The sequence below is a fragment of the Mizuhopecten yessoensis genome, unplaced genomic scaffold (assembly GCF_002113885.1).
Source record: "Mizuhopecten yessoensis strain PY_sf001 unplaced genomic scaffold, ASM211388v2 scaffold716359, whole genome shotgun sequence".
NCBI lineage: Eukaryota > Metazoa > Mollusca > Bivalvia > Pectinida > Pectinidae > Mizuhopecten > Mizuhopecten yessoensis.
Window position 1 is genome coordinate 1,242,754 of NW_018480077.1, and position 27,684 is coordinate 1,270,437.

At 33.6% G+C, this 27,684-nt stretch overlaps 1 protein-coding gene across 3 annotated transcripts in view; it reads left to right on the forward strand.

Annotated features, from left to right (window-relative positions):
• LOC110443781 (neo-calmodulin-like) overlaps positions 1-16,214 on the forward strand; it is a 42,025-nt gene extending 25,811 nt beyond the window's left edge. For all 3 annotated transcript variants that reach the window (XM_021488190.1, XM_021488191.1, XM_021488192.1), the window contains exons 3-8: positions 7,518-7,563; positions 9,320-9,463; positions 10,955-11,064; positions 13,098-13,188; positions 13,772-13,828; positions 14,598-16,214. In XM_021488190.1, coding sequence (XP_021343865.1) covers positions 7,518-7,563; positions 9,320-9,463; positions 10,955-11,064; positions 13,098-13,188; positions 13,772-13,828; positions 14,598-14,689 — 540 coding nt within the window. In that variant the 3' untranslated portion in view covers positions 14,690-16,214. The remainder of the gene's footprint in view (positions 1-7,517; positions 7,564-9,319; positions 9,464-10,954; positions 11,065-13,097; positions 13,189-13,771; positions 13,829-14,597) is intronic.
• Positions 16,215-27,684: the final 11,470 nt, after the last annotated feature.

Consider the following 27,684-nt stretch of genomic DNA (forward strand, 5'->3'; position numbering starts at 1 on the left):
ATCACTAAATATATCAATTAGGTATGTATATCGAGTAATTATTTAAATATAACAAGTATAAACATACCTCGATGGTAATATAATTGGTTATATCTTTACACGTTGCATGCTCAGTGCACTTGTTCATTAAATGGAAAATATTGGTCATATACATATAGTAACGTGATTTTGCTAACTCCTCATACACATACACACAGTAATAGATACAGGCAATATCGGAACACATTCTCAACCTTCTCCAACACAAACGTTTCGTTAACTATTTTATTATAAAAATACTGTCATATATAGCAATCCTAATCATTAAACAGTGCAATACAAAACGCAGATAAGTACCATTATCTCATTGGGTTGTTATTATCTCATTTGGTCCATGTCGTCAGATAATGGAGAAAGGCGGGATCAACCACAATCACATAAGAGACTAATGGATTAACACATGTTGTTTGGTTATTTGTAAATGGCTACGTGACCTCGAAACAGCCAAGGTCATACTAAAACGGTGTCACCAGAAGGTGACGTCACTTATCGGGAAATTTGAAGTGTCATTTCACTTAATTGTCATAACCTAGACACGAAAGCAGGACATCGCAACACGGTCACATTATTCTGATACCAGGTTAATTTGATATGCTTATGGAGATGGGGTTAAAAACGGTAAAGGAAAAGTAATTTCTTGGTCAGAAATAAAAGAGGATTTATAGGTACCAAATTTTGAAATATGAGGCAACATACATGTATCAATTTCGATCTCATCTATGTCTTCAATGAAAGGACAAAGAAGAAGACCCCCCTCCCGGTTCTGTAGGGGGTCAGGTATTAACTGTCCCTTAATATCATGTCTTGGTATGCAGCAGGCCTAGTATTATGTTGTACTATTTCAAGTTATACTCAATTTGGATAAAAGAAACTACAAATGTTATCTGTCTAATTTGCCTGTACCTATACGGATTTTTTTGTTTGTCTAATTACACACCGTATATTTAGTATTAATTGGTCTTGAAGTAAAAAGTTTAGTTCATTACTAAAATAAGAAATCAGTGATGTTGACATTTTTTTACTAGTACATACGTATACGACGCTTTTGTGCAATACAATGTTGTTATCAGAATGATCCATTGCTAAAAGGACCCATGGCAACATACATTCAATGGCGGATCATATTTTTGTATCAAGTTTACACTGACTTGCACAAGTTCCAGCATATTAAGTTTGTAATGGTTGACTAACAAATGCTCCAAGTATAGACAATAAACAAAGACTTGTTATATAAGGACAGAATATGGATTTTCCTGATCATAGGTCCGATGCATTGAGTTGGTCTTGCGACATATCTTTTGTTCATCTAATTTCGTCTCAAAACCAACTCAATTCATCACCGAAGGAAATCGACAAAAGCAAGATTCATTCGCTAAATGTCCCCGCAAAATGCAGTACCATTATAATAGCGATGATATCAAGCTTGTATTCAAAATTTACTTTAGTGACGTAGGTTAACTCCCTTCCTTTTGTGGTAACAACCAATCTTGTGTTCTTATAGCGTTGTCTGCTGAACAACATATTTAGATGTAAACCTATACTTTACTTAGCCATATATGGTTACAGGTATGCTCTTGATTGATATCTAGATACAATTAGAAACGTCATTCTACTTCAATATGTCTCCATTTTTTTTTGGTTTTATAAAGGGTTTTATCACTATATCATGTATATGTTATAGTGTTAAGAAAACATGTATGAAAAGGTAGAGTAAGATGGCACATAACTGAATTAATATCAGCAAGGCAGGATTGAAAACAAAGACATGTATAGTTTTAATTTCTACGATAATATATCTCAATGTCCCCAATAATTATGTCTTCATAAATGGAAGTAACAGTGGCGAATTTAAAAAAAAACAACAACAAAAAACCTCAGTACAGCTTTTTTTATTTTTATTTTTTTATTTCTGCAAGAATAAATTAGATAACATCAAATAATGTCACTTCTGATGGAGAGATTAATCTCCGATGTGCTTTATACATTTCTTTGTATTTAAAAGAAGATCATCTGATGCGAATGTCTCTCCACATACGCTAGATTACGCCAGAATAGGCTAAAATAAAATCAATACCAATCCAATCACGTATTGCGAAAATCAATCACAAGGCTCCAAAAAAAACAAACACTGGACGTATTAGTCTGATGTCCATCATGAACAACGCATAGCTTATTACATTTACATAGCTATAACAGGTCAATATAATTAAAAATTTAACGTTATTGATGTCTAAATTTATTCAATAAAGACATTACGCCCTCGGGGTATAATTCACCGAATGTTTTTTATAATTGATTACTAGACGAGAGAGGCTTCGGATTGATTTATACCAAACCCGCAGGCGTGGGTCATTTCCCATCGCGATAAATAATAAAAACAGGGAGACTAGACTCCATTGAATGTTCCCTTTAAGCAAAAGTAATTTGGCATTCTGTGTATTGTATTAACGGAGGAAACCTTTACGTGGAGCTTTTAGTGTTGTACACAAAGGAAATAAAATCGGAAGTACCGGTAAATGTATTTAAACATTTCTTTACCTGGAGATCGATTCATTTGGCCTAGATCGCCCATCGCCTATACCGTTCATAGTAAACACGTGTTGACGGCGCTGGTGCCTTATTGGACAATTAACGGGTTAGCAGATTGATGTAGTGTTACACAAGCTACGCTGTAGGTCATCAGCTCGTTTGCAATATAAGTTTTAGCTTACCCCCAATATCCATATGTTGCATCACCAGCAACCGGCTCAGGGTTATATCAGCATCCGGTTCATCGTTCCTTCATCATCCGTTTTCGGAACATCAAGTCCTGTTTTTGCTCTTAACAAAAGCTAACGGGGATAAAACATCCATGCCTTTGTACTGATGGAACGCCTTATGAAGCAGCTTACACTGGAGAGGGTATGTAATTATTTGCTCATTTTCTTTCAATTTGGGGGACGCTTTTCGCTAATTGCTAAACGTCAGAAATATAATTTAGGCATACTCATGTCGAGAAAGACGTTGAGACAGATAATTGATATTTGAGATTTGTATGATATGATGTGATATCGCTTTATGTAAAATATGTATATATGTTTACGTTTATTGTACTTTAAAATAAATGTCTACATCTAAATTTAACATTTGGTATTGAATTATTCTCATTTCCTGTACCAATTTTCATGTACAAATTAATGTATCAATGCTAGTAAAGTGTGCGTATTGTTAAGTGTAAATGACATTGAATTAATTGCAAAACATTTACGAAAATAATAAGTGTCGGGCCAGAGTAATGAGCATACATTACTTACTTCCTGGTTACGTTGTATCCGTCCTTATCTGCCTACTTATAATGTCCACGTATGGTGCCAAGATGACATTTAGGAGTTGTCTATAATTGGAAAGAGATAGCTCCTTTAACGCTATTGATTGACAGGTATTGTTAAAATAAAGTAATAAATCACGTATCGCATACTTGGTTAAAACCGAGTGGAGTAAAAGCAGAAAAGAACAGTGTACATTGCTCTTTCTGGGCATCATATGGCGGTGTACATGTGTTTTTAATCATTGTTGTGTATAAACGTGTTTTTTTATTTTATTAATTGTATATAAAACTCGATATTCTTGCAGTTTATGTTGTAAAATATGCAATGCCAACTAACTATAGGTGTCCATGCTCTAAATTTATTTGTATAATGCTATTTCCGTATAAAGGGAACGTTTCATTTGTTGCCATCAGATTGTTTAATCTGTATAAAATAAACACTAGAAATACGAAAATCGACCTGAAAACATCGTAAATTGGTGTAAAAAGCAAACCATAAACAATGAAGTCAGTCCCATATGGTCATTTCGTCCGTTTAGGGCTCATCGGGGTACTACAATTTTAAAGTTCAATGTGTTCCATAACATATATAGAATAACAGTAAAAGTGAAATTAAGGCAATAAAACCAATTTTAGTGTTTTAAATGTGTATCTTACGATTGAGTATCAGTATTTGTTCTGGCATTTGTATCATCGTGAGTGCGTCAGGTCATTCATTGTGCGAGTATACCTATTTCTTTCATGATGTGATTGAGTACTTGCTTTTACATGTAAAAAAGCAGAAACACATACATAGCATTGTAATAGATCTATAAAACAGAAGCATAGGTGCTTAAATGATTTATTACTCAGGCAAACTTCAACGCACAATTGATTGTTTAAGTGATCTGCAAGACAAAGACGTACCTAGATAAAAAAATGTACATACATTTGTTCGACTTCCTTGACGTTTGCCTATATCTATTAAACAAGGTTTAAATTTACGTATGCTATATATTTAAACCGCAGAAGAAGAGCGGGTCATACTAAGAGTTGATAATTCCCACAAGGTATACTCCTACTCTACAGCCAAATAGTTAAACGTGCTAGCAACGGCTCTACAATTCTAACTATTTCCAGCAACAACAAGTGAATTGAGAACTCCCATTTTCTGCACTCACTTAATACTGATACAAAGAATACACATCCCTCAATCAGGAACACATATTTGCTCTTAACAAAGAACTGTTTATCTTTACAATCATAAACTGATAACCCGTGAGTTCAGTAGATTTCTCGCTAATAGTTTCCCAGAACCGGATGTGGATGTTTTCTATTACAGCTATATGTGTGCGGAGTCGAGAACCGTCTTGTTCAAATGATTCATTACAGAGAAAGGTCAATACACACTTTAAATCACAGGAGAATTGAAGCTCTGAAAAGCAAAAGATAAGCCTTGCACAAGATTCTGTGTTTTTATGTTATCTTTAATGATGATAACAAAATCAAATACAAAGACTGAGAACCATGATATGCTGTTCGTTGCAAAGGATCGCATGCTAGTAAGCAGAAAGTAGGTATTTTGGCTTGTTATTGCTTAGCAACCATCTACATGTCAACTACAATATTTCCGTTTTAAAAACATGGCGCAATCGATTGCATGTCCTATTTTTATAATGGACTTGGTTTAAATTACATTGTTCTTCGTTGGCAATATTAACTCAATAGCCGATTTGTCTACCTGACTTCCATTTTCCAATCTGTAACGGTTCTAAATTTCAAATACTATAATGGTTTGGGTTCAGCAACAGTTCGCAGGGAATAACTAACCTGTTTTATTCCATACATGATTGTAGAGGGCGAAGAATGTGGAAACCTCCGCAAAATCGAGGATTTTCTTATGTGTCTCCGGACAATGGAGAACCCAAGTTAAGCCGCAGCCCATATTCAAACACTTGGAACCTTAATATCTTCTTTTCTATTCTACTCTTTCTTTTTGGGCGGTGTTTCCTTTGGCACACTTGGTTAGCCCATCATTATGTAAACGTTGAGTGTCATGCTTGTGTTTCCTGGTTATGACGTCTAATGAGATGAATCTCTAGAGTGGCCTCATCATTTGTGAACACTGTCTTTATATGGCTTTCGATGAAACAATACCAACATTCGTGCCTGGTGCCAGACAAGTATCAAAGATAGAAATATTTCTGATGCTATACATTTAGTTATAATTGTTATAAAATTGTACGTGCAAATTTCAAAGTGTTTTATGCTTGTTTTATAACACTCGGGAGATTCAAAGGGACATTTTTATATCGATTTGATTTATCAAATCAAATGCAATAGTTTGAATATAGTTGTTGAAAATTAAAGGTAAAAATAAACAACTGCAATAGTACATGCATATCAGCATAATTACTTTTATATAGTCATATAATGTTACGTATTGAAAATGATTTTTTCAGATTTTTATATTTGTGTTCCTATTAAATTTCGAACGCAGATGTTGGCAGCTGTGCTCATGTCACTCGTAACCTTAAAACGTCCATTAAAGGAACAAACGATATCACGTATTCGTGTTCATCAATTAAACGTAGGTAGATTGAGTGATAACGACCTTTCATAACGTTTGTCCTGATTTCAAGAATGATATAAAGGAGTTTTGTTTATATCAATTACTTGTTTTTTTCAACTTGACGTGTTGCATGTTATACAAAAGCTATGTTAGGTACGAACAAACACTCTAAATCAATCAATCACATCCGTTCTTCATTTATGTCAACTGTTGATGCTTGTACCCGATGAGTGGATATACCTGTGATACATTTTGAAGGAGTTGCGTTAATGAGACTACTTACCTTTGGTAGGTAAGATACTGTATACCGGGATACTTTAGCTGCAGTTTCCTTTCGCCTTTTACGCCCGACCTAATTAGGGCAAAATTATCAGTACAGCGAACAGTAAACAACATAATATGGATAGTTATTAAATGTGCTGGGCGAAATTATTACGTGGTGAAAATAACGCTTGATAATTTTGGCGACGGGCAAACATTTGACTTGGCAACAATTTCCCGGTAAACAGTATACAAACGATTTACCACATTGTGTACACTCATCGAAGAATGTGATAAGAATATGTGCCTATATCATATATATAAAGACAAAAAAATGAGGAGACAGCAAAACAATTTACCCTTAATTACCCTTAAAGAGTATATGTTGCAATGTGAACGAACGAATTCATAACTGACTGATATGATACAAAATAAATAACCTGTCAACACAATCAATCGTGAAAAAAGATAGAGAAGCAAGATAAGTCTAGATAAGTTAAAAGGGCTACCGACAATATGGGTATTCTCAGCTATAACGTTTGCAATGCTGTACATCGGAAATGGTATCGTGCAGCATGTACCCAGATTTTCACTGACACTATGTGTGCAAGCGCGAAAATTATGTTACATTAAACGGTTGTTAGAGGGAATAAACTGAGAAGATGTCTCGGAGAGCTTGCCTTTTTTATTGATATGTTGCCCGACAGTCTTATGTTTAGAGAGAGATCGTCGCTGTTTCATATTGACAAGTTGTTTAAGTCATGTTTAAGCATGACTCGTGTCAAATAGACAAAGGTCTGTGAGAGAAAAGGCCTTGTTATAAATTAACGAATTGTTTGAGAATATGTTCCGTTTTACATTAACAGCTTGTCTCGTGGAATGTATCCTGTTTACATTAACAGCTTGTCTGAGAGAGCTTGCCCTGTTGTTTTATATAGGCAGGTTGAGAGGATGAGTCCTGTTTTACATTTAAAGGTTGATAACTTGCCTCTTTTTTTACTTAACAGGACGTTTTCGAGAGCTGTTATATTGGCAGGTTGAGAGAATGTGCCCTGTTTTACAATGAGAGGTTGAAAGTGTTTGAAGTGTTTCAAATGGAGACAATGTCTGAGACAGTGTGACCTGTTTTAAATTGACATGTTGTCTCAGAGAGTGTGTCTTGCTAGATTGTTGAAGAAAGTTCGCTCTGTTTTGTATTGACATTGTCTACGAGAGTTACCTTTTTTTATATTTACAGGGTTTCTGAGAGATTTTGCAATTTGTATGGCTTGTATTCAGTAGAAAGCCGATAGAAAACAAGGATACCAATACCTGTTTTACATTTACATGACTAACGAATACCAATATTGTTTTCTACAGGAGAATGAAAGCATCCTACAGAGGTATTCTTCCAATCAGGTGCAAGGTAAGCTTTGATATCAGAATAAATATTGTTTGTTTGTGTAGAATCAACATCTGATACATACTAGATATCACATGTGTAGTATTACTTTTGTAACATATATACCATTGTCCTTTAATGGATATTATGCGTTCTGCAAAACATTGGTAATCATTACCCCTTATCAATTTTCAATTCAATTCCCGAAAAACAAAAACGGAGATAAACGACGTCGAGAATGGAATCATCTTACGTGACGATAGCGTTTTAGCCACTGGGGTAATACAACATCCTGTACATTAGTATTAACACGGCGTGAAAGGTTGATCCTTGTATTACATAACATACATACGGGCTTTATAACTGAAGTAAGACTCATCAGATGTGTAATAAAAGCTTAATCACGTACCAAGTGAATTTATCTACAGTAAAACAGTTTATTTTCATGTCCTACAACGGACGTTCCAATGTTTTCTGGGGGGTTTTCTGCACACTGTTACAATACAATTTACTCAGGTTCCAAAGTAGCTTTCTTCATTTTGTTACTTTTGTCACAGTTTTTAACCACTGTACAAATGGCTAATCGTAGGAAATTAATATCTTTATGCATTCAAACGCTACACTTTCAAGGAAAAATGTATATATGTAATTAAAGCAATATCATACATACATATTCGTCAGGTTAACACATGTTAATGTGTATTGATACGACGCGATATTTTGTTTATGTATTTTGTGATATATGAAATGTAATAATACATTAAATCACCATTGAAATAGAATCCAAAACACACTATCGTATACCTAATTTCATGCGATGTACAACAATATTTTACTAGTAACGTAAGTTGATCATAAATATCAAACTAATGCTCAAATATTCATACTTTAAACTCCTGCATCGATATGGAATATTGACTACGCTTTATCAACGACCGAAAACTCTGTGTTACATAAAGCGTGTTACACAAGTATGTTACACCCAATGAGTCAATGTTTATCGGCAATTACTGACCAATTCTTACCCAATTGACATAAAAACTGTTAATACGTTCTCTGGCGAGAGTATTCTGACCTACCTACCTACTTTAGGAAGGATTCCATAGTCGTGTAGTGCCAATAGAGGAGTGTTTGTTTCCAGTCTACATGAAAGGTCATAGCGTACAGAGGGCCATTCATTTAATTATATAGGTAAACTGTACCGAATCATACGGCAATCTGGGGAAAGTTCAGCATCAATGCACAGAACTCCAAACCATGCAAGGGCATCGAAACCTATATTATAAAAAATGGCTTTGGGAACTCCAAGCATGGTCCCAAAATTATTGAAAACGAAATAATGATTGACCTCATAATCATACCATCACAGTCTTAAAAACTATTCGTATAAACATTCTCGTGCATGTGTAATTAAAAACATTGGTGGTCGGGTGCCGCAGTGGATAACGCACTCGCCTTTTATGCCTTTAATCACATCATAGTTTCACTAGCTTCATTAATCATGAATTCAGTTAAATGTACAAAAAGTCTGCTTAAACTCACAATATATATCTAGTATGCAATATATAGTGTTGTTCACGTAGCCTTGTTTAGCCCTAGATACAGCCGCATGTAGAACCACAGATAGTGCTCTAGTAACAGCAAAAGCATGTCTAAACTAACGTTGTTTTATTAGAACGTTAATTTGATAGAAATAGCTATTAAACATGATAGTTTCGTCAGAACATAATAAAAGAAATCCATTTATATACTTGTTAGTTCATTTATTTTATTTGCACAGACCTCCGAGAGGCATTTCGGTTGTTTGACAAAGATGGCGACGGGTCGATCACAACAGATGAATTAGGGACAGTGATGAGGAACCTTGGCCAGTACCCTAATACCGATGAGCTTGACATGATGCTGAAGGAAATAGATATTGATGGTTTGTGAATATCGTTTTTCCTTAACATAACGAATGTGTGTGCTTTTGACACGAGTGCAGTAGAGCAATATCTTTAGTAGATAGAGCAAGACTTGTGGCTTCATGTAAATGTAAAACACGTGACTTAATTATGTTCCCCACACTTATAACATTAATGACATATTATATTTTTATTAAATAAAATTTATCAAAACTGGCAAAAAGGGAAATAATCTATAAAGTTAAGACATAAACTAACTACATTTATAAGTTTTTATTATGAATGCTGATTCATTCTAGAGTTGAACAATAAGAGTGAAAACAGATTTAAGAAATGGGAACACTGCATTTAATCTGCAATCGAATCTAAAGTTAAAATTAAGATGTTCGTATTGCGGACCTGCGAAGTTAATACTTTAAAGTTAATTCATGTTTAATGTCAATGAATGGGAATCTCAAAATCAATTCAATCCTGATAACATTTCATACAAAATTTACATTAATATAGAAATGAACGTTGAATATAACAAAGAAACCGACATCAAATATTAATTGACTGAGATTGAAAGCGCTCTAACAAAATAGTGTACTTTGAAAATTGGCATTCATTATTCGACGAACGTGTTGAAATAATAAACGAAAACCCTCCACATTATATAGGGAGCTTTTATTTCGGTATAGTGTTGGCCATTACCACGCTTCTCTCCCTTATGAGTCGTCCAGTCGACATGTCCTCTCAGTGGTGTGTATGTGGTTCTCTTCATGTGTGAGTGAGTGAATGTGAGAACGGACAATCTGTCTAAATAAAACGTGTTTGGTTTCTTGATGATTAACAGGTACATTTCACTTGAATTGAATGATTTTCATATTTCAACATTCTACAATATCAATAAAATATTCACTACACTCTTGAAATACTTCTGTGTCATCAAAACACCTGTGATATTTATATTTTGTTTATAATATATTCCAGATGAATATGAAATATATTAGTAAACAATACATCCACAACAACCTGACGTGCGATCAATAATCAACAACCAGATACACAGTGTATTTGATAGATTCGAAACATGTAATAAGTAAAGTCCTCTCTAAACGTATACTAAGTATATGAAAAGTCCGTGGGTTTACGTGATCTTTTTTGTAATTGTATTTGGTTGTTTTAGATGTAAAATATATTTATTTATGTTTGTGTATATTTATGTTGTGGATGTAAATTGTATGCAAGGCAAATGTCATCGTATTCAGTGTTGAAAAGGGTTCTGACCCGCAACTCGTACCTATAAATAGTGTGTAGGGCGAGAGGAAACGTGCATGCCCTAAAGCGATCATTATAAATGGCAAACAAAGTAATGTTTATATAAAATCTGTTAATAAAATGCAATATTTGTTATGTTGAATCAAAGCCTTTACAAAATTGACACATTCTAGCGCATCGTAACAAAGCTAAAGGCATTAAAAACAACTTTCCCCAGAACTTACAAACGACATCTACCATATTTTATATAGGTGATGGAACATTCAGCTTCGAGGAGTTCGTGCAAGTGATGGCTAACATGGGGGGAATCAGCGAACAGTCGGAGGAGGATGAGGAGGAGGAACTTCGGCAGGCATTCAGGGTAAGATTGTGATGAAGGGATCAAAAAGGCAGACTTTTTGAGAATGATGAAACAGTATCCATCTCAATTAATTTCCCCTAATTTCGTTAGTTTAAACAGTAATTTGATTCAGCAATCTAGCACATGAGTTACATACATCCAGTTACACAGGGAAAGAACAACAGTCTTAGAGCTGTATGCAATTCCTCATAATTGCTTTCGTGTTTGCATAAGGGAGATTTCAAATTATGAAAATCATTACATTGGAGGCCGATTGACAAAACTAGGATACTGGCTACAAGCACTATTCATAAAAAAATGCTTGTCAACAATGTACTCACATATTCATGTTATCAATATAGTATGTAACTGATAATTCAGTACAATGGAAATATAAGAGAGAAGCACGAAAAACGACATATTTATGAAACGATGACCATCCGAAGATTGTGTCCGTTAGATTTGACAGACATCGTGTCTGATGTCATATGTGGGCCGGAAAACTATCATCGTTACGGGCTCCTGTCGGGTTTTTTTTTTGTATCAACGTTGAATTTCATTTTGCTCCTGTGTGTTACTCTTTGATATTTTTTTCTACTTTATATTTAATTTTTGTTGTGTTGTGTTGTTAGAATGGTTATAAATAATCGGTATATACATTTTCATTGAAAGTTAATTTGTAAAAAGCATGTGTCGAATGTAAGCTCTTAACCTTACATTGTTAAGGTTAAAAGCTTACAAATCAAACCCATTTCCCTCTACGTTTCACTGCAATGTAATTGCAGTTGCCTGGTTGTGGTGCGCTACCGCAAAAGTGACAAATAAGCGGTTTTGTAATTTTGATTACTGGAACGCAATACTTTCAAAGAAAAATAATGTTTTAAGCAATAAGGCTACAAGACGACATAGCAACATAAATGACAAAAAAGTATTAAATTTCAACCTCGACTGATGTATATCTATTTCTATTATTATAAATATTATGTTTCTCCTTAAACTATGTGTTAAAATATGTATTACAGTTCTTATTCGTCTGTTACGCACTTCCACCAGCCGCCTGTGGGTGTAGTGTTTCATAGCGGATTTGATGAGAAAAAGATTCTAATCTAACTGAAGCATTGTTTCGGTGCTATAGAATTCCTATTTTTAGTTAACTATAAAAGAATAGTATGTAAACAATAAAAGCTCGTTAGTCGGAACACTATATATATTTCGCAAATAAAAAATAAATGAAAATGCAATAACGGAGATGTATGTAAATGATGCGCCGGCTTGGCATTGCATGATGTTCAGTCATAATTGATTCTTCACTTGTGAAGCTATATATCGAACAAATATTCGGAAATCTTGAGAAACCCGTGCATCGATTATCTTGGTTTCTGTTTTTAGTTATTCTTTTTTTTCTAACACAAGGATAAACTACAAGGACAAATGTTTCCGGTAGTCACTAATACCTGATTCCCAGCTATCAGTATATCAGTATATATGTATCTACCATACTTGTTTCACTGTATTTAAGATCGATAGTGTTATTCAAAAACGTCCTAAATTTGGTGCAAAATAGCAAGACGGGTGCCATATGTGGTACAGGAAACAAGTGTGGTTCACCCGGCTTCACCTCTAGATTTGTGTGAATGTTGTTTTGCTGCTTTCTCAGTTCCTGATGTTTTGTTGTTTCCTCAGCGCACGTTGTTGTCCTTCCTGTTGTTTTGTTGTTGATGTTTCCTCAGTTCCTGTTGTTTTGTTGTTTCCTAAGTTCGCGTTGTTGTCTTTTCTGTTGTTTTGTTGTTGATATTTCCTCAGTTCCTGTTTTTTTTGTTGATGTTTCCTCAGTTCCTGTTGTTTTATTGTGTCCTCAGCGCACGTTGTTGTCGTCCTTCTTGTTGTTTTGTTGTTGATGTTTCCTCAGTTCCTGTTGTTTTGTTGTTTCCTAAGTTCGCGTTGTTGTCTTTTCTGTTATTTTAATGTGTCCTCAGTACCTGTTGTTGTACTTGTCTTGTGTATAAGGCTTTGATATATATTTTTTATATCCATGTAATGGTGTTTCTCTACAGGTATTCGACAAGACGGGGTGTGGTTACATCAGTGCCTCAGACCTCCGCGCCGTCCTACAGTGTATGGGGGAGGATCTTACGGAGGATGAAAGTAGGTCATCTATAATTTATCAGGTGGTAGTTATAGAAACGTCAGGGTATATATAAACATATATACATTTATATGTCCAATGTTGTTCTGCGTCCAGCAATTATCATTGGCAGCAATTTGTGCCAGAAACAAAGAGAACTTCTAAAATAGTATGTTTAGTAACAGGAAATTTTCTGTGGTTAAAATCAACGGTGGTTGAAAATAATTTACTGGTAAAATGCAAACATGTTCCTGCACTGATATTCCCTGGCATTTACGTGATAAAATGTCTATGACATTTGACGATAATCACTTTGAATTAAAACCAAAATGCACAAATAGCGAAATTGATCTGATTAAAAAGTTTAATTCACTTTATTAAGCACATCCTATTTTATAAACAGTATCTGTTTGTTTTACTTGGATAATTAAAGTCGCGTTTAAAAGGAGCTATTTCAATACCGATAATAATTTGTTATGGGGCAAAGATGCGTTGAAGAGGAATGAAGAGGATGAAAATTTTCGCAAATTAATACGAGAATTAATCTCTTACAAAATACAAAAAAACTACCCGATGATATAGTTTCATTGCCTTCATTTGTAGTTGATGAGATGATAGCGGAAGTGGACATTGATGGAGACGGAAGGATAGATTTTGAAGGTATTATGCCAAGCATAATGTTTGATAACAGAACAGTGTTAAAAACTGTTGAAATACGGTCAAATATTAGCATTCCAATAAAATGGATTCCTTGTGTAACATCTATTACGTATCAAAAGTTACAAAATGTTTTGAGAATGAAATTAAGTATCGGTATTAAGATATAGGATTTTACGATATTCTGTTATCAAATGGTTTGGTATAAGGAACTTTTTCATTAATTTTACAGAAAACACGGTAAAGTAACTTTCATAACAAAAAGAATTGGTAGCTTGTCTGATCATCGTAGTGTGTAATTTTTGAATTGCTATTCTGCTGTATAATATCTTTTAGTTTAAAGATGTTATAAAACAACAAAATTACATGGTTGCTTTAAAGAATTGTTGGAATAAGTCAAAAGAGACAAGTAAAATAAATACATAAAAAGCGACGTGACAGTTGTCATGGAGCGGTGATTATACTACCAGGAGGACAGGCTAATTTGGTCACATATCGATTAGTGTAGGTGATGATTATCGCCATTAGAGCATTGTTCCGCGATCTATTTATATGTGGCATATCATGAAATGTTCATATGACTGTTGAGTGCACTTTATCTTATATTTGCAAAATTGAGGACTATTTCCCTTTAACAAGACATATTATCCATTTTCTTATATAAATTCTACACATATTTACTTGAATCATGATATAAAATATATATATATATTGTGTTTTATAATTTAATATCTGTCGGATGTGTGTACATATTCATGTTTTGTCTGTACAGAGTTCATCGCCTGTATGTGTGAGGACGGAGAAGACGACAAAAAAGAACAAAACAAAGAGGCTGATGAGACAAGTTCCAAATCCTCGGAATAATAGAACTGGATAACACATATATTTTATATACCAATGTGTAAACATTATATCAAAAAGGATATCTAAATGTCGAGATATGCTGAGGAACGTCGATAATCCGGAAAACCTCAAACGAGAACATCATTATACAGAACAGATTATTTCTCCCATTATTTTAGTTAAGTCAATTTCACGAGAATTGCAAGAAATTAATGAAATATTTTAATTCTTTGCGTGGTTCACTTGTTGGTCATTTTCTACAAGAATAGATCAAGTGAAACTGTTAATCGTGTCTGAGAGTTTGTTCAGGAGCTTATAACAATAGAAACATACAATTGCAAAAAATTCATCCGTTTTATAAGATTCATAGTTTAATAGTTTTGTGTAAATCCGCAAAATATTGAACCAGCAAAAAGTTTTAAAATATGTTTTCCGGATTATTGAAGTTCCACTGTAGGTTTAAACATATACACGGTACCAGACAGCATTCTTCTGTGTAGTTTTGTGTACCATTCAGTATACTCACTGTGGGATTTTTCTGCTTGTCTATTTATGTATTGCTACTCTGGTGTGCCATTTCAGTTGGTGGTATTATAACACAAGAAAGCCGTACATATTGAACTTAATGTGTTTTTATCAAGTATGTACATCTTGTGCAATTGGAATCTGCTTTATCCAGAAATACATCATTTTCATAATATCAATCCTGAAAATATGTTAACAATGTTTAGAAAATCAATATTTTCAGACTAATGAGGTTCCATTGTACGCGGTCCCTGTGGGAAGTATGCGATATCATTGTTATAAAAGAAACATGCATAGGATATTTATTTTGTTATATTAAATGTCGTATTCCAAAATTTGTTTTTCTATTTATCATAATTGTTCCCATTCCATTACTTCTACATCTATAAGTGCTTACAACTTCAATCTGCGACAAACATATTTTTTGTTTGTAATACTTTAAGTGGATTTAATTGTTACATCTGTTACGCTGTGTTTTAGCTAAAACGACAGTTTAGGTAGAGAGTCCAACCATCGAGAAAGTGTACATAGGCCGAAGAAAGTTATATCCCTGTTACCTTCAGGTAATTCACTGTATTTCCATGCGAAAGCAATAGAGGATCAAAGTCAGAAAAAAGACTGAACTATCAACAAAATATACAGCGCACTGGGACTCTCTATCTTAACTACTCAATTTACTGCAGATCACTTATTTGCGAATAGATGTTTTTGCAAATACGTTTTAACGAATAATTGCTGGAATTTGAAATCAATTCGCGATAGGTATATTTACAAAGTTATCGTAATGTAATAGATATGTACATCCTTTGTTTAAATATCATCTAACATACGCCAGATATCATAATTTACATCCGACTATTCTTGCGATTAACGCAAAAACATATTTCTCGCTAAAATAAGTTTATCTGCAGTATCATATCTGTTAACTTTAATGGTTGTTATACTATAAGAGGGGATAATATATGATATCTTCAAAGATCAATCATTACCATATGTCTTCTGCTATTAAACATAATATATGTATGTTTAGCCTTTGTTTGTTTTATCTCCAATAATATTTGATGATCAAAATATTCTATTTTCCTTAATTGTGCTTTTCAAATATTAGCTTTAAACTAAAGTTTTAATACTCATGTAGGTCATAAAAAAGGTTTTGAAAGAAAAAACGTATAACGTCTCCTTCAAAAGGCTAATTTATAAAATAAAGGTGCAAAAATGCTCTTGGATCTTTCGATATAAGCATTATACTACCTTTTGTTTAAAACACAAATCTTTGCTGAGTTATCAACGTACACTCTTGCTTCTTTAAGCCACCCGAGTCTCTGTCTATAATTAATTTATAATCTCATCACACGATTTAAAAATATTAAACGACTTCTTCATATTTCCATAACACCAAGAGTAGTGATGTTTGATCTTTAACTTGCTTGGATCACAAACTATCAAGTTTGTTCAAATAAATTAAGCAGACACAGCCTTAAGGTCACGTTGGTAAAATACGTTAAAAATTGGTTCCAGCAAATCACCGATACTTTTAGTGGCTTGCGTATTTTATATATACTGCATTTGTAAAGTGACCAATGATGTTAAAACAAAAGGTTATCGCCCGACATGATATATAAACTTTTACCTTTCAAAGGGTCAAGTAAGTTCAATCTTTTTATACAAATTGTGATATTACACGAAATGTAGAACTCCACAAACGTCAATAATCATAACGCCTTTTTCAATTATGAATTATTGCATAAACTCCATCAGGAACCTCTCTCAAATGGGCGACGAAATTTATATCATATTTAAAGTGATTTAACCGAATAAACTGATGCATCACATGCAACAGTGTAAACGATAACATATTGTTACGAAGATGTACAACCATCAACCCTCACTTTGAGAACCTTTTAGCCGGAAACACTTCTGTGAGTCATCTTTCGTGACCTTTTTCGTGCCGTGTTGCAACGATAGCAGCACGTAAATGGTCTATTACCGTAAAGTCTCTAATAATAGTTTGCCACGAGGCAGGTAATCGGTAAGCAAGGATTTGGAACAGTATTAGAGGAGGTGAACCGAGGCCAGTCCACTGGTTGCTTTGTTATTTGGTCTCTGGGTAGTAATGATGAAGCATGTTTCATCACCAGTAACAATTGATCGTGAAAAATTGTATGAACACTTTTCCACGCAAATGTATAATGACTTGGCCATATCGGACACATTCATTCGACGTTCTTTCATCACCTACTCTCTCTATCTCATCTTCACTGGTCACTGGCCACCTTAACAGGCCCGTCAAGATAAGGTTCTTCTCCAAGGGTTAATCCACCACACTTTAATTCTGTGAAAGGACACTCACCATAAACTTCTGACATTTCGTCAAATATTTCCTTTTCTGGTTTTCCCTATCAAATACAGGTATTTAGTGAGTCCTGTATTCAACTTTTGACGAAAACTAGGTAATGTCTCCATGTGCCTCTTCCATGAGTTTTACCACGTGTGTGTGTCTCAATAAAATGTCTTCAACTGAACTTTGACGACATACATAAGAATATGATAATGTACAATATAGGCAAATCGTGCAGACATTACAGCCCGATGAACTGTCTAGGGCTGTTATATATATAGTGAATGGTCCTAGAATTTTGTAAATGTATGTTGGTTACGTAAACTATTTCCTTTATTAGTATTTAGTAAACAGTACAACTGTTCCTGTATTCACACGATCTGTGGCGACAATTTTGTCGCATGCTTGGCAAGATATTTGTTGACACAATCCGAAAATCACGACTGATTGGAGCGTAATATATTTTGATCCTATTACATACTTGGCGTATGAAGAATACCATATACTGGAGAAACACAATAATGGCCATTGCATGTCTTCATGAGTAAATTGATTATTTCCAATAAGTTTCTCACATTTTCGTTATTAATATGCTTAATATTTAAATTCGCCCCTTCACAATATATTCTAAAGAATAGTCCCGATATCTAAAGACTGATGAACAATATATGGGGGCCTGGAAATATTTGTACTTCCCATTTCCAGTCTTTTTGTGGAGATCCTGTACTTTTCACTTTCATTGGAGTACTGCACCGTTGTTAATTTTCCTAGTGATTTAACCATTAGTTTCTGTTCGATCGATTTTTATTCTTATTGCATGTCATCGGCCGTAGAACAACAGTACCCAGCCTATCAATAACTCGAGATTCAGTGACTTAGGTCCCTCAACAAATCCCTATGTTTTCACTTTTCTATCAAATATATTGACATGGTACAACAATGCACTTAGACACGTTAACAACGGTTTTTTCTCCAAACCAAAACGTAGGGTGTTTCTCCAAACCAAAACAACACGTAGGGTGTTTCTCTAAACCAAAACAACACGAAGGGTGTTTCTCTAAACTAAAAAAACACGTAGGGTGTTTCTCTAAACTAAAACAACACGTAGGGTGTTTCTCCAAACCAAAACAACACGCAGGGTGTTTCTCTAAACTGAAACAACACGTAGGATGATTCTCCAAACCAAAACAACACGTAGGGTGTGTCTCTAAACCAAAAACAACACGTAGGGTGTTTCTCCAAAACCAAAACAACACGTAAGGTGTTTCTCTAAACCAAAACAACACGTAGGATGTTTCTCTAAACTAAAACAACACGTAGGGGGTTTCTCTAAACTGAAACAACACGTAGGATGATTCTCCAAACCAAAATAACACGTAGGGTGTTTCTCCAAACCAAAACAACTCGTAAGGTGTTTCTCTAAACTGAAACAACACGTAGGATGATTCTCCAAACCAAAATAACACGTAGGGTGTTTCTCCAAACCAAAACATCACGTAGGGTGTTTCTCTAAACTAAAACAACACGAAGGGTGTTTCTCTAAACTAAAAAAACACGTAGGGTGTTTCTCTAAACTAAAACAACGCGTAGGGTGTTTCTCCAAACCAAAACAACACGTAGGGTGTGTCTCTAAACGAAAACAACACGTAGGGTGTTTCTCCAAACCAAACCAACGCGTAGGGTGTTTCTCTAAACTAAAACAACGCGTAGGGTGTTTCTCCAAACCAAAACAACTCGTAAGGTGTTTCTCTAAACTGAAACAACACGTAGGATGATTCTCCAAACCAAAATAACACGTAGGGTGTTTCTCCAAACCAAAACAACACGCAGGGTGTTTCTCTAAACTGAAACAACACGTAGGATGATTCTCCAAACCAAAATAACACGTAGGGTGTTTCTCCAAACCAAAACAACTCGTAAGGTGTTTCTCTAAACTGAAACAACACGTAGGATGATTCTCCAAACCAAAACAACACGTAGGGTGTTTCTCCAAAACCAAAACAACACGTAAGGTGTTTCTCTAAACCAAAACAACACGTAGGGTGTTTCTCCAAAACCAAAACAACACGTAAGGTGTTTCCATTAACTTTGATACATAATTCAATTTAGAGCATACAGAATTTCGATGCAATAGATATCATTAATTAAAACGACAACAATTCTACATATGAATCTTCAAAATTTTTTTTCTCTGTAAGTTCGTTATAGGGCGAAACAACACCGTCTCATAATGATTCTAAAGATAGCAAGGAAGATATGTCTTTTTTTTTACAGTTTCGTGTTTATTTTCGAGATTTTTTATCAAGAGTAGCTCGGAATCCTAAGGCATTCGTGAAATTCATGCAGCAACATACTCGCTTTCAACGAGTACCGGTTTAAATCGGATATCAATATGGGAGAAATTGATTTAAAATATACTTAACACAAGTGATGTAAATTAATTCAACAACCATATATTAAGAATACATCATATGAAATGTAATATACTAGTATATCTTCCGAGTTGATCTTTTACAAACCTTATTTTTCCAATCATGTTTGCAAAGCATTACGTCATAGAAGATTCTGAATCTAATGGTGAAAGTGTTTTAGTTGTTATTTTCAAAATTAACAAAATAAATGTACACAATGAGCGAATAAAGAAATGAATCCATCGGTCATGTACTCCAAACATTGATGAAGTAATTGTGAACCTGATATTTTTTACTGGTATCTCTGCCATACTTAACTATATCAATGAACACCCTTTGAAATTAATCTCATGCATGCTGGCATTTCACGTCATTGAATATTGGTACAATGAATAAATAAAAATTGTTTTGATTTAAATAACTGCTTGTCTATACCTCTACCATAAGGCAAATCTCCGTATAAAGATGGTGATCTTTGAGCCAATGTCACTATATCCTCCTTTTTATCCGTTATGTATCAAAAGATATCTGTCGCAAAAGAGTAAAACGTTATGTATGTACTAATAATGTATCTATATTAGCGTATTAAGATCGTTTGGCTCATTCGCGAATGGTACCTGTTGCTTATAATATCGCAAATCTTCTAACCGGCTATGTTTTGGTCAATCCTTGACAAGAAATGGGACCAAAACTCCTGTGTCTGATATGACATAACCAGCTATATATAGATAGTCCTCTATATTCGTAAAGGCACTCTTACATACATAGAGAAACCTCATACAAAGCTTTCTAAACGTCACATTCCACACAACCATTATAACAGTTACCTCATAACAATATCGCATACAGGTCTCCTAATCAGCTATGTTGGGGTCAATCCTTGATAAAAAGGAGACCAAACCAAAGCCATGTGTTTGATATTACAAAAACGAACTACATACACATCTATATTAACTAAATATAGGCACTTTTACCTTAATAGAGAAACCCCATATACAGCGTTCTAAACGTTACGTTTCACACGCCACACAATAATTTTAACAGTTACTACGATATCGTTTTTTGCTGTGAAAAACATCTTTTTACCAAAACATATAAATTGCATAAAAATCTTTGACAAAATACGGACTAGGATAACGCTAATCAAATTGAACTTAATTGAAGCAAACTAAAAAAAAACACGTATTACTGGAAGTGCATCAATATTTTTTTCAGGTGAATATATACAATAATTCAGTGATGAAGTTATCTGTTTTTAAAATATGTATTTCCTTATACCCCCGGGGGACCCCACAGGAACCCTCTTTGAAGCAAAAGACGCTATCCCTATCCGAATGCCACGTTTTATTATTCTGGTACTTTTTCAAAAGTCTTCCAAGTAAATGTTTTCTCTTTTTTATATTTTGCCCGGTTTGATTTAGAATCATGGTTCTTCATGACACTTCGGTATTCGCTTGTTTGTTTTATTGATATATGGAGACACTACACGGTTAAAGAACGGGTTCCTGAAGTCCGAAAAAAATGATTTGAATTGGTGACAAGTTAATATGTTATATTTAATTCTTTGATATTTATACAATTGTTGAAAGAAACATTCATACATAGAAGGCTATCAGATAAAAATGACAACTAATATTTGCAAAATTGGGTTTGAAAATAACATGGAATCGTACGTGATGTCCCACTTAGCTAATTCCATTTGGTGGCTTGCCTAGTTCTGAATTAGTATCAATCACAAATTATCCTATCATTAGCTAAACAAAGAGATTCGATGTACAAACCCCTACACAGGTCGAATGGTGAATGTAACACAAATATAAAACATGTACTCATTTGGATACAGTTAACAGCTTAACATATATGAACACATCAGATTAAATATTAAACAAACAAATCATCTTCACAATATAAAACCGCAGTAATCCTGTTTGACAGAAAACATTTCATTGTACATTTCACCCAATGTAACACATCAGTGTTTACATTTCGCCTTACAAAATACTCTGGAAAAACAGTTATATTATTTACCCGGGTTTTGTTTCGTCCTTCAAAGTAAACATAATTTATATTGTTTATCAACATTCTCCGTCGATGATTTCACCCCTTTTTGAGGGGAAGGAAAGGACGAAACATTTTCCGGTACATCTTAATTCGAAATACACTGAACCACATTAAATTCAAAATGATATCTACCTATGTTTCAGCTCATGTGTTCTTATCAAATGATAATCCACCCTGACTTTTAATATATACTGTACCAGTGTGCCAACAAAGTAAAATGATTTTACTCATGCGTTCGAGGAAGAACTGTTTCAAAATAATGGTATAGACTCAACACGTTCAAATTAATTTGATGTAAATAACTCTTTCTTTTTGTAGATCTCTTAACAGAGGAATAAAAGATTTGATTGATTGATCGAGAACTCGTGAAGAAAACAAATCGCAAATCAAAACTGGACTATATAGCGAATATGAACAAAACTTTAAACAGAAAAATGCTTCATGGCTCTATTGTGTACATTCAAATTTGCGCCAAGTAATCGTCTAGACCACAATCGTGCTGACTTATATGTTCATATAGTAAAGGCAATGGCAGTAAGTATTCACAAAAACTCAAATTGCTTTCCAGAGGAATGTTACAACAAACAGTGTTCTGAATAGCAATAAATACAACATATTGATATACTACGACAAAACACATTTACATATGTTTACAACAAATGAACACAAGTTGAATGACTAATTACAAAACATATATATATATAGAAAAAAATAAGATTAACGACCGACTAAAAAACTAGCTGCTTTCACCCTTCACAGAGCTGAAAAACTAGCTGCTCTTACCCTTCACAGGGCTCTTTTGTGAAGGGTGAAAACAGCTAGTTTTTTAATCGGTCGTTAATCTCATTTTTTCTATATTTACTTCCTTCACATGGACATTTAATCCCTTTTTATTATATATATATATATATACCATACATTTATTTGCATAGTATAGCACATACGACTATTATTTTTGTATGGATACAGAATTTAACAACGTGTTGAAAAATAGCACTCGCGTGTACAATATATGTTATATATGTTACTATATAACAAAGCCAGGTAACATAGACTGACCTATATTTCATAAAAAAACCACTTTAAATCCCTCTACCCACTTAATCGGTATGTTCATGCATTTTGTAAGCCATAGATCTAGAAGACCAAATTTTTAATTGAAGTTTAAGCAGTTTCCGATAAGTTAATAATTCGATACATATTGATATGCCTATGTGTTCTACTTTAACCCCATTGAAAGATTGATAAGGGAAGTAAGAGACAAATTTCAATTTAATATTGTTTGTTTTGATCGTTAACTATTTGCTTTAACTCATTTACCCCTGAACACACATTTGAACTTTTCCAATTCGAAGGTTGGAATAGCCAATTATGAAATTACAGGGGTGAATGGGTTTATAACAGGTTTTTTTAGCAGAATTGTCATTTTAAGAACTTATATATGTTATTCACTGAATAGTTCTTGTTAATGAACAGCTAATTAAGGAATAATTGTGTAGTACGTGTTAACACTTTTAACGAACAGCATGAAGAGATAAATGGATAAACAAAGATGGAGATTCTGAGAATAAAGGGAGGAAAAGAGGAAGGAAACAAAATGAAAGAAAGTGAAGAAAGGATATGGGAAAAATGGATTCCCAGATAAAATAAAATTGCAGTAGGAAATCGGAAAGACCAAGGCAGGAGGAGGACCAAAGACAGGAAAGGGAAAGGAGGAGTGATGGAAAGAAGTAGAAGAGTTGTAAGATACAGGAAGCATTAGTTTACATATATGTACAATATATAACACCATTATTATGGTATATATTAACAGAATCCGTGATATTATATCTAGTATGTCAACAATGGCAATATATATATCGAGTGTTTCATAACGGCAAACATGGCATGAAAGACAATCTTGGACATAGTAAAATACAAAAAAAAAAATATATGAAACATATCATAAATAAATGAGGACAAAAAATACCATGAGGAAGCAATAGAATAAACGGAAAGACAATGTAAACCCAAACAAAAATGACAGGAAATTACAGTGCTCTCAAATGTTCTACGTTTTGCATGTCACGTGACATGGTGTAAGAGTAGTTTCCACTTGTCAGTATATCATACTTATTTGAGAAAATTGCAGGGCATCAAACCTTATTACGTAGCTCTTTATATTATTTTTGCCGGGATCAAGTGGGCGACTGTAGAGCCGAAAAAATCAGAGCGAAAAACCCCACGATAAATGCACAAATAGGATGAAAACAGCTAATGAGTTGGTTTTTTTTTATCAAAATATAGAAAAAAAATGAAAAACAATTCCATCAATTTACAAAAAAATATCATGCAATCATACGTCTTTTCAATATCACAGAAATTATGACTTCATTACTGTGGATTTTCCGTGATTACCAAATGAAAAATAAATTTCACAAGGTGTACCTCATTATTCTTCCTGGGTCTATCGAGAAAGCCATAAATAAACCTGATAAAAAGAGGACCTAAGGGCTGCTATCATCCACTTGTTGTGTGTTTTTATCTTAACAATAAAGTTGAAACATGAGATAAAACAATAACAACAAAAACCTTTGTCCTGAGTCAAAAATGATTCACTTAATCAGATGCGAGGGTTTGAAACTATCTAAACTGCCTTGGATTATGAAACATCTTGAGACCTTTGGTCAGGGCCATGAGATGTTAAAGTTGGTCGGGTATAGAACTTGATATCCAACATGTCTCTGGCCTATTCAACCACATCCCTCTGCTCGCAAGGTGGCCATGCATTTCATTGAAACAACCATTTTATTCTTCATATTATATATTTAATTCAAATATAACAAACCCTATTTAAAGAGTATTTTTTTCTCAATTTCTCCTATCATGCCCTGGTTTTCTTTTCCTAGGATGGCTTCATCCTTCATTGAAGCGAAAATAAAATCGGTTGACCAAGGGTCAACATGAGAAACAAGCTTAATTAGTAAAATACATCCATTCACCCTATTTGGACCTGTCCATTTTTTCCTAGGGGATTCTCAGCACTATATTTGCACAGCAAGAGTACCATACGCCTAGGGATGTTTCATAAGAATCAGTCAAACCAATTCAGTACTTCTGGAAAACTAGTCTTTTTAAAAAAAGTTGAAAACAGACAGAAGTGTGTTACTTATGAAAACATAATATGCACCTGCAGTTTGCACCAGATGAGATAAAAGTTACCTTTGAAAAACATCATCATTCTAAATATAGTAAAATATGCACTTATATATGCTACAGGTGGAATACACAGTAAATACAGTTGTGTTGAAGCTTACCATAATATAGTACAAATTGTTCATTCAGGAATGCACAGAAAATCTTAATATTCATCAGTATATAATTATTGTAATTTACATATAGATGCATGTAAAAATAATCAAAAGCTATCACAATAGTTCAAGGAAATGTTCATCATCGACGGAATATGGTACAACTGTCATGGATAGAAAATAGTTTGTGAATAATTAAAAAGCACGTCTACAGCTTTTCTGAACACACAACATTAAGACTACCTGTACCTTTATGGAAATTAACTGTTGATGAAAAACTGGAAAGATCTGTTCCTTTATCATCAAACACCTAAACATTCAAGCTAGCTCATATCACAATAAAACAACAGGAAGAAGAATACTGCTGAGTACGGGAGGCATGCTTTTGAAACTCGACATACAAACTATTTTAATATCAACTTATTTAATTTATATAATTGTGAGGATATTGTTTTAATTTTATCTAATTATGAGGATATTTGTTTTAATTTTATCTAATTGTGGGGATATTTTTTCAATTTTATCGTAATTGTGAGGATATTTTTTCAATTTTATCGTAATTGTGAGGATGTTTTTTTAATTTTATCTAATTGTGAGGATGTTTTTTTAATTTTATCTAATTGTGAGGATGTTTTTTTAATTTTATCTAATTGTGAGTATGTTCTTTTAATTTTATCTAATTGCGAGGATATTTTTTTAATGATTGATATTTTTTCTACCTATATGTATATATACAGTATATACACAAAGCTATCAAAAAAAGAAATAACTGAACCTGACAAAATATCAAAAGTTTAACATATGTACAGTATATGTGTTATTTTGCAGACACAATAATAACTCTATGTTAATATCATACTATACAAGATACATCTAGAGTACAGCTTTGATTTATGTCAATTTTGCATTTGTTTCGGTAAATCATCATCTCTACAGTGTTAGAATAGCAGGATTTGGGGATAAGTGAGTATATATAACTACTGGACTAGATATATTCGTTGTCATATTATATTTGTTTATTTAATTTGTAAAAAAAAATCTGTTGCAAAAATAGTGGTGAATACAGCATACAGTTATGTAACAACATTGTATCACGTATAAACACTGACCAGGGCTTAATTTTCCAGAGCCTTGTCAGCTTGATCCAATGTCAGTTTAGGTTTTTTTAAGCTGACAAAGTTTTGACCTATTGAGCCCTGATGTAACAATGATATGTGTTTTTGATATTTGAGCAAATAGCAATAGCTGAGATTTAAACCATCAATTCTGAAAAGTCGTTTTTAATTTTCAAGCCATTCTTCCTAATAGTTTTGTAGTCTTGATTTTTCATGTTTAATCAATTATCACCTTCAGAGAAAATGTGTGATAACTAATAAAATCTGTAACAAATTTCCTGTTCGCAGTTTTTCATGGAAGCATAATTCAGTTAATCTATCAGACTAGAGCAGGTCTTCATCAGTACTTTATTGCTAAATGAAAAATTTGGAGTTCTGCACAAAGGATTTCTTTCATACTTTATTTTAAAATCCAACTTAACTTGACAGCAAATTGTGGACAATATTTCTTTTTAACTGATCAATAAGTTAGTTATCAATTTTGACAAATAAAATGATAATTTCTTGTGCTTTTTTACATTTAAGGAATGCATAGATCACAGAATAAATTTGTATTAAAATAAACTGTTATAAAAGTTTTGAAAATGAAGATTTTGTTTTGAAATAATATATTTTGAGCCATTTTATTAAAAACATTGTGACACACTCACTGTAATTTAGTGTACAACATTGTTTGTGTCCAATTTGAGTTATAACTATTAAATCTGTTAAAAGTATCATAACTATTTCACATCAAACACTTTGTCTGGCAGTTGATGTGGTATTGTGGACCTTTCCACCCGAGTAGATACCTACAAAATGTTGTAACAACTGTAGGTACCATCAGTAGTACAAAACTTACACATATCCCGTAAAGAAAAGTACCGGTGTGTTTACAAATGAGACAACTCTGTCCAAAAACACCGGTTTTACACTAACATCAAATGTGACAAGAAAATGTTAAATTCCTTATCATAATTGATAGAAACTCCTTTTCATATTAGGTTTTAAAACCAGTTTTCAAATATACAACCAGTAAAAATTACTGGACTGAACAGGTCTATGAGCAGATTATAGTAACGTTTATTGTCATGGCTTCGAGGGTTCATTTTGATGATTTAGGGTGTTATTAGACAATGGACCAAACTGCTGTTGAGAAGAATGCTTTACTGCTCTAGATTTGCTTTATTATGAATATATGGAAATACATTTAAATTTCACATTTTTATAGAGAAAAAGCTTTTCTGTTAATGTCACATTTTGTTTGATATCACATTTTCCTTTGACACATAAACAT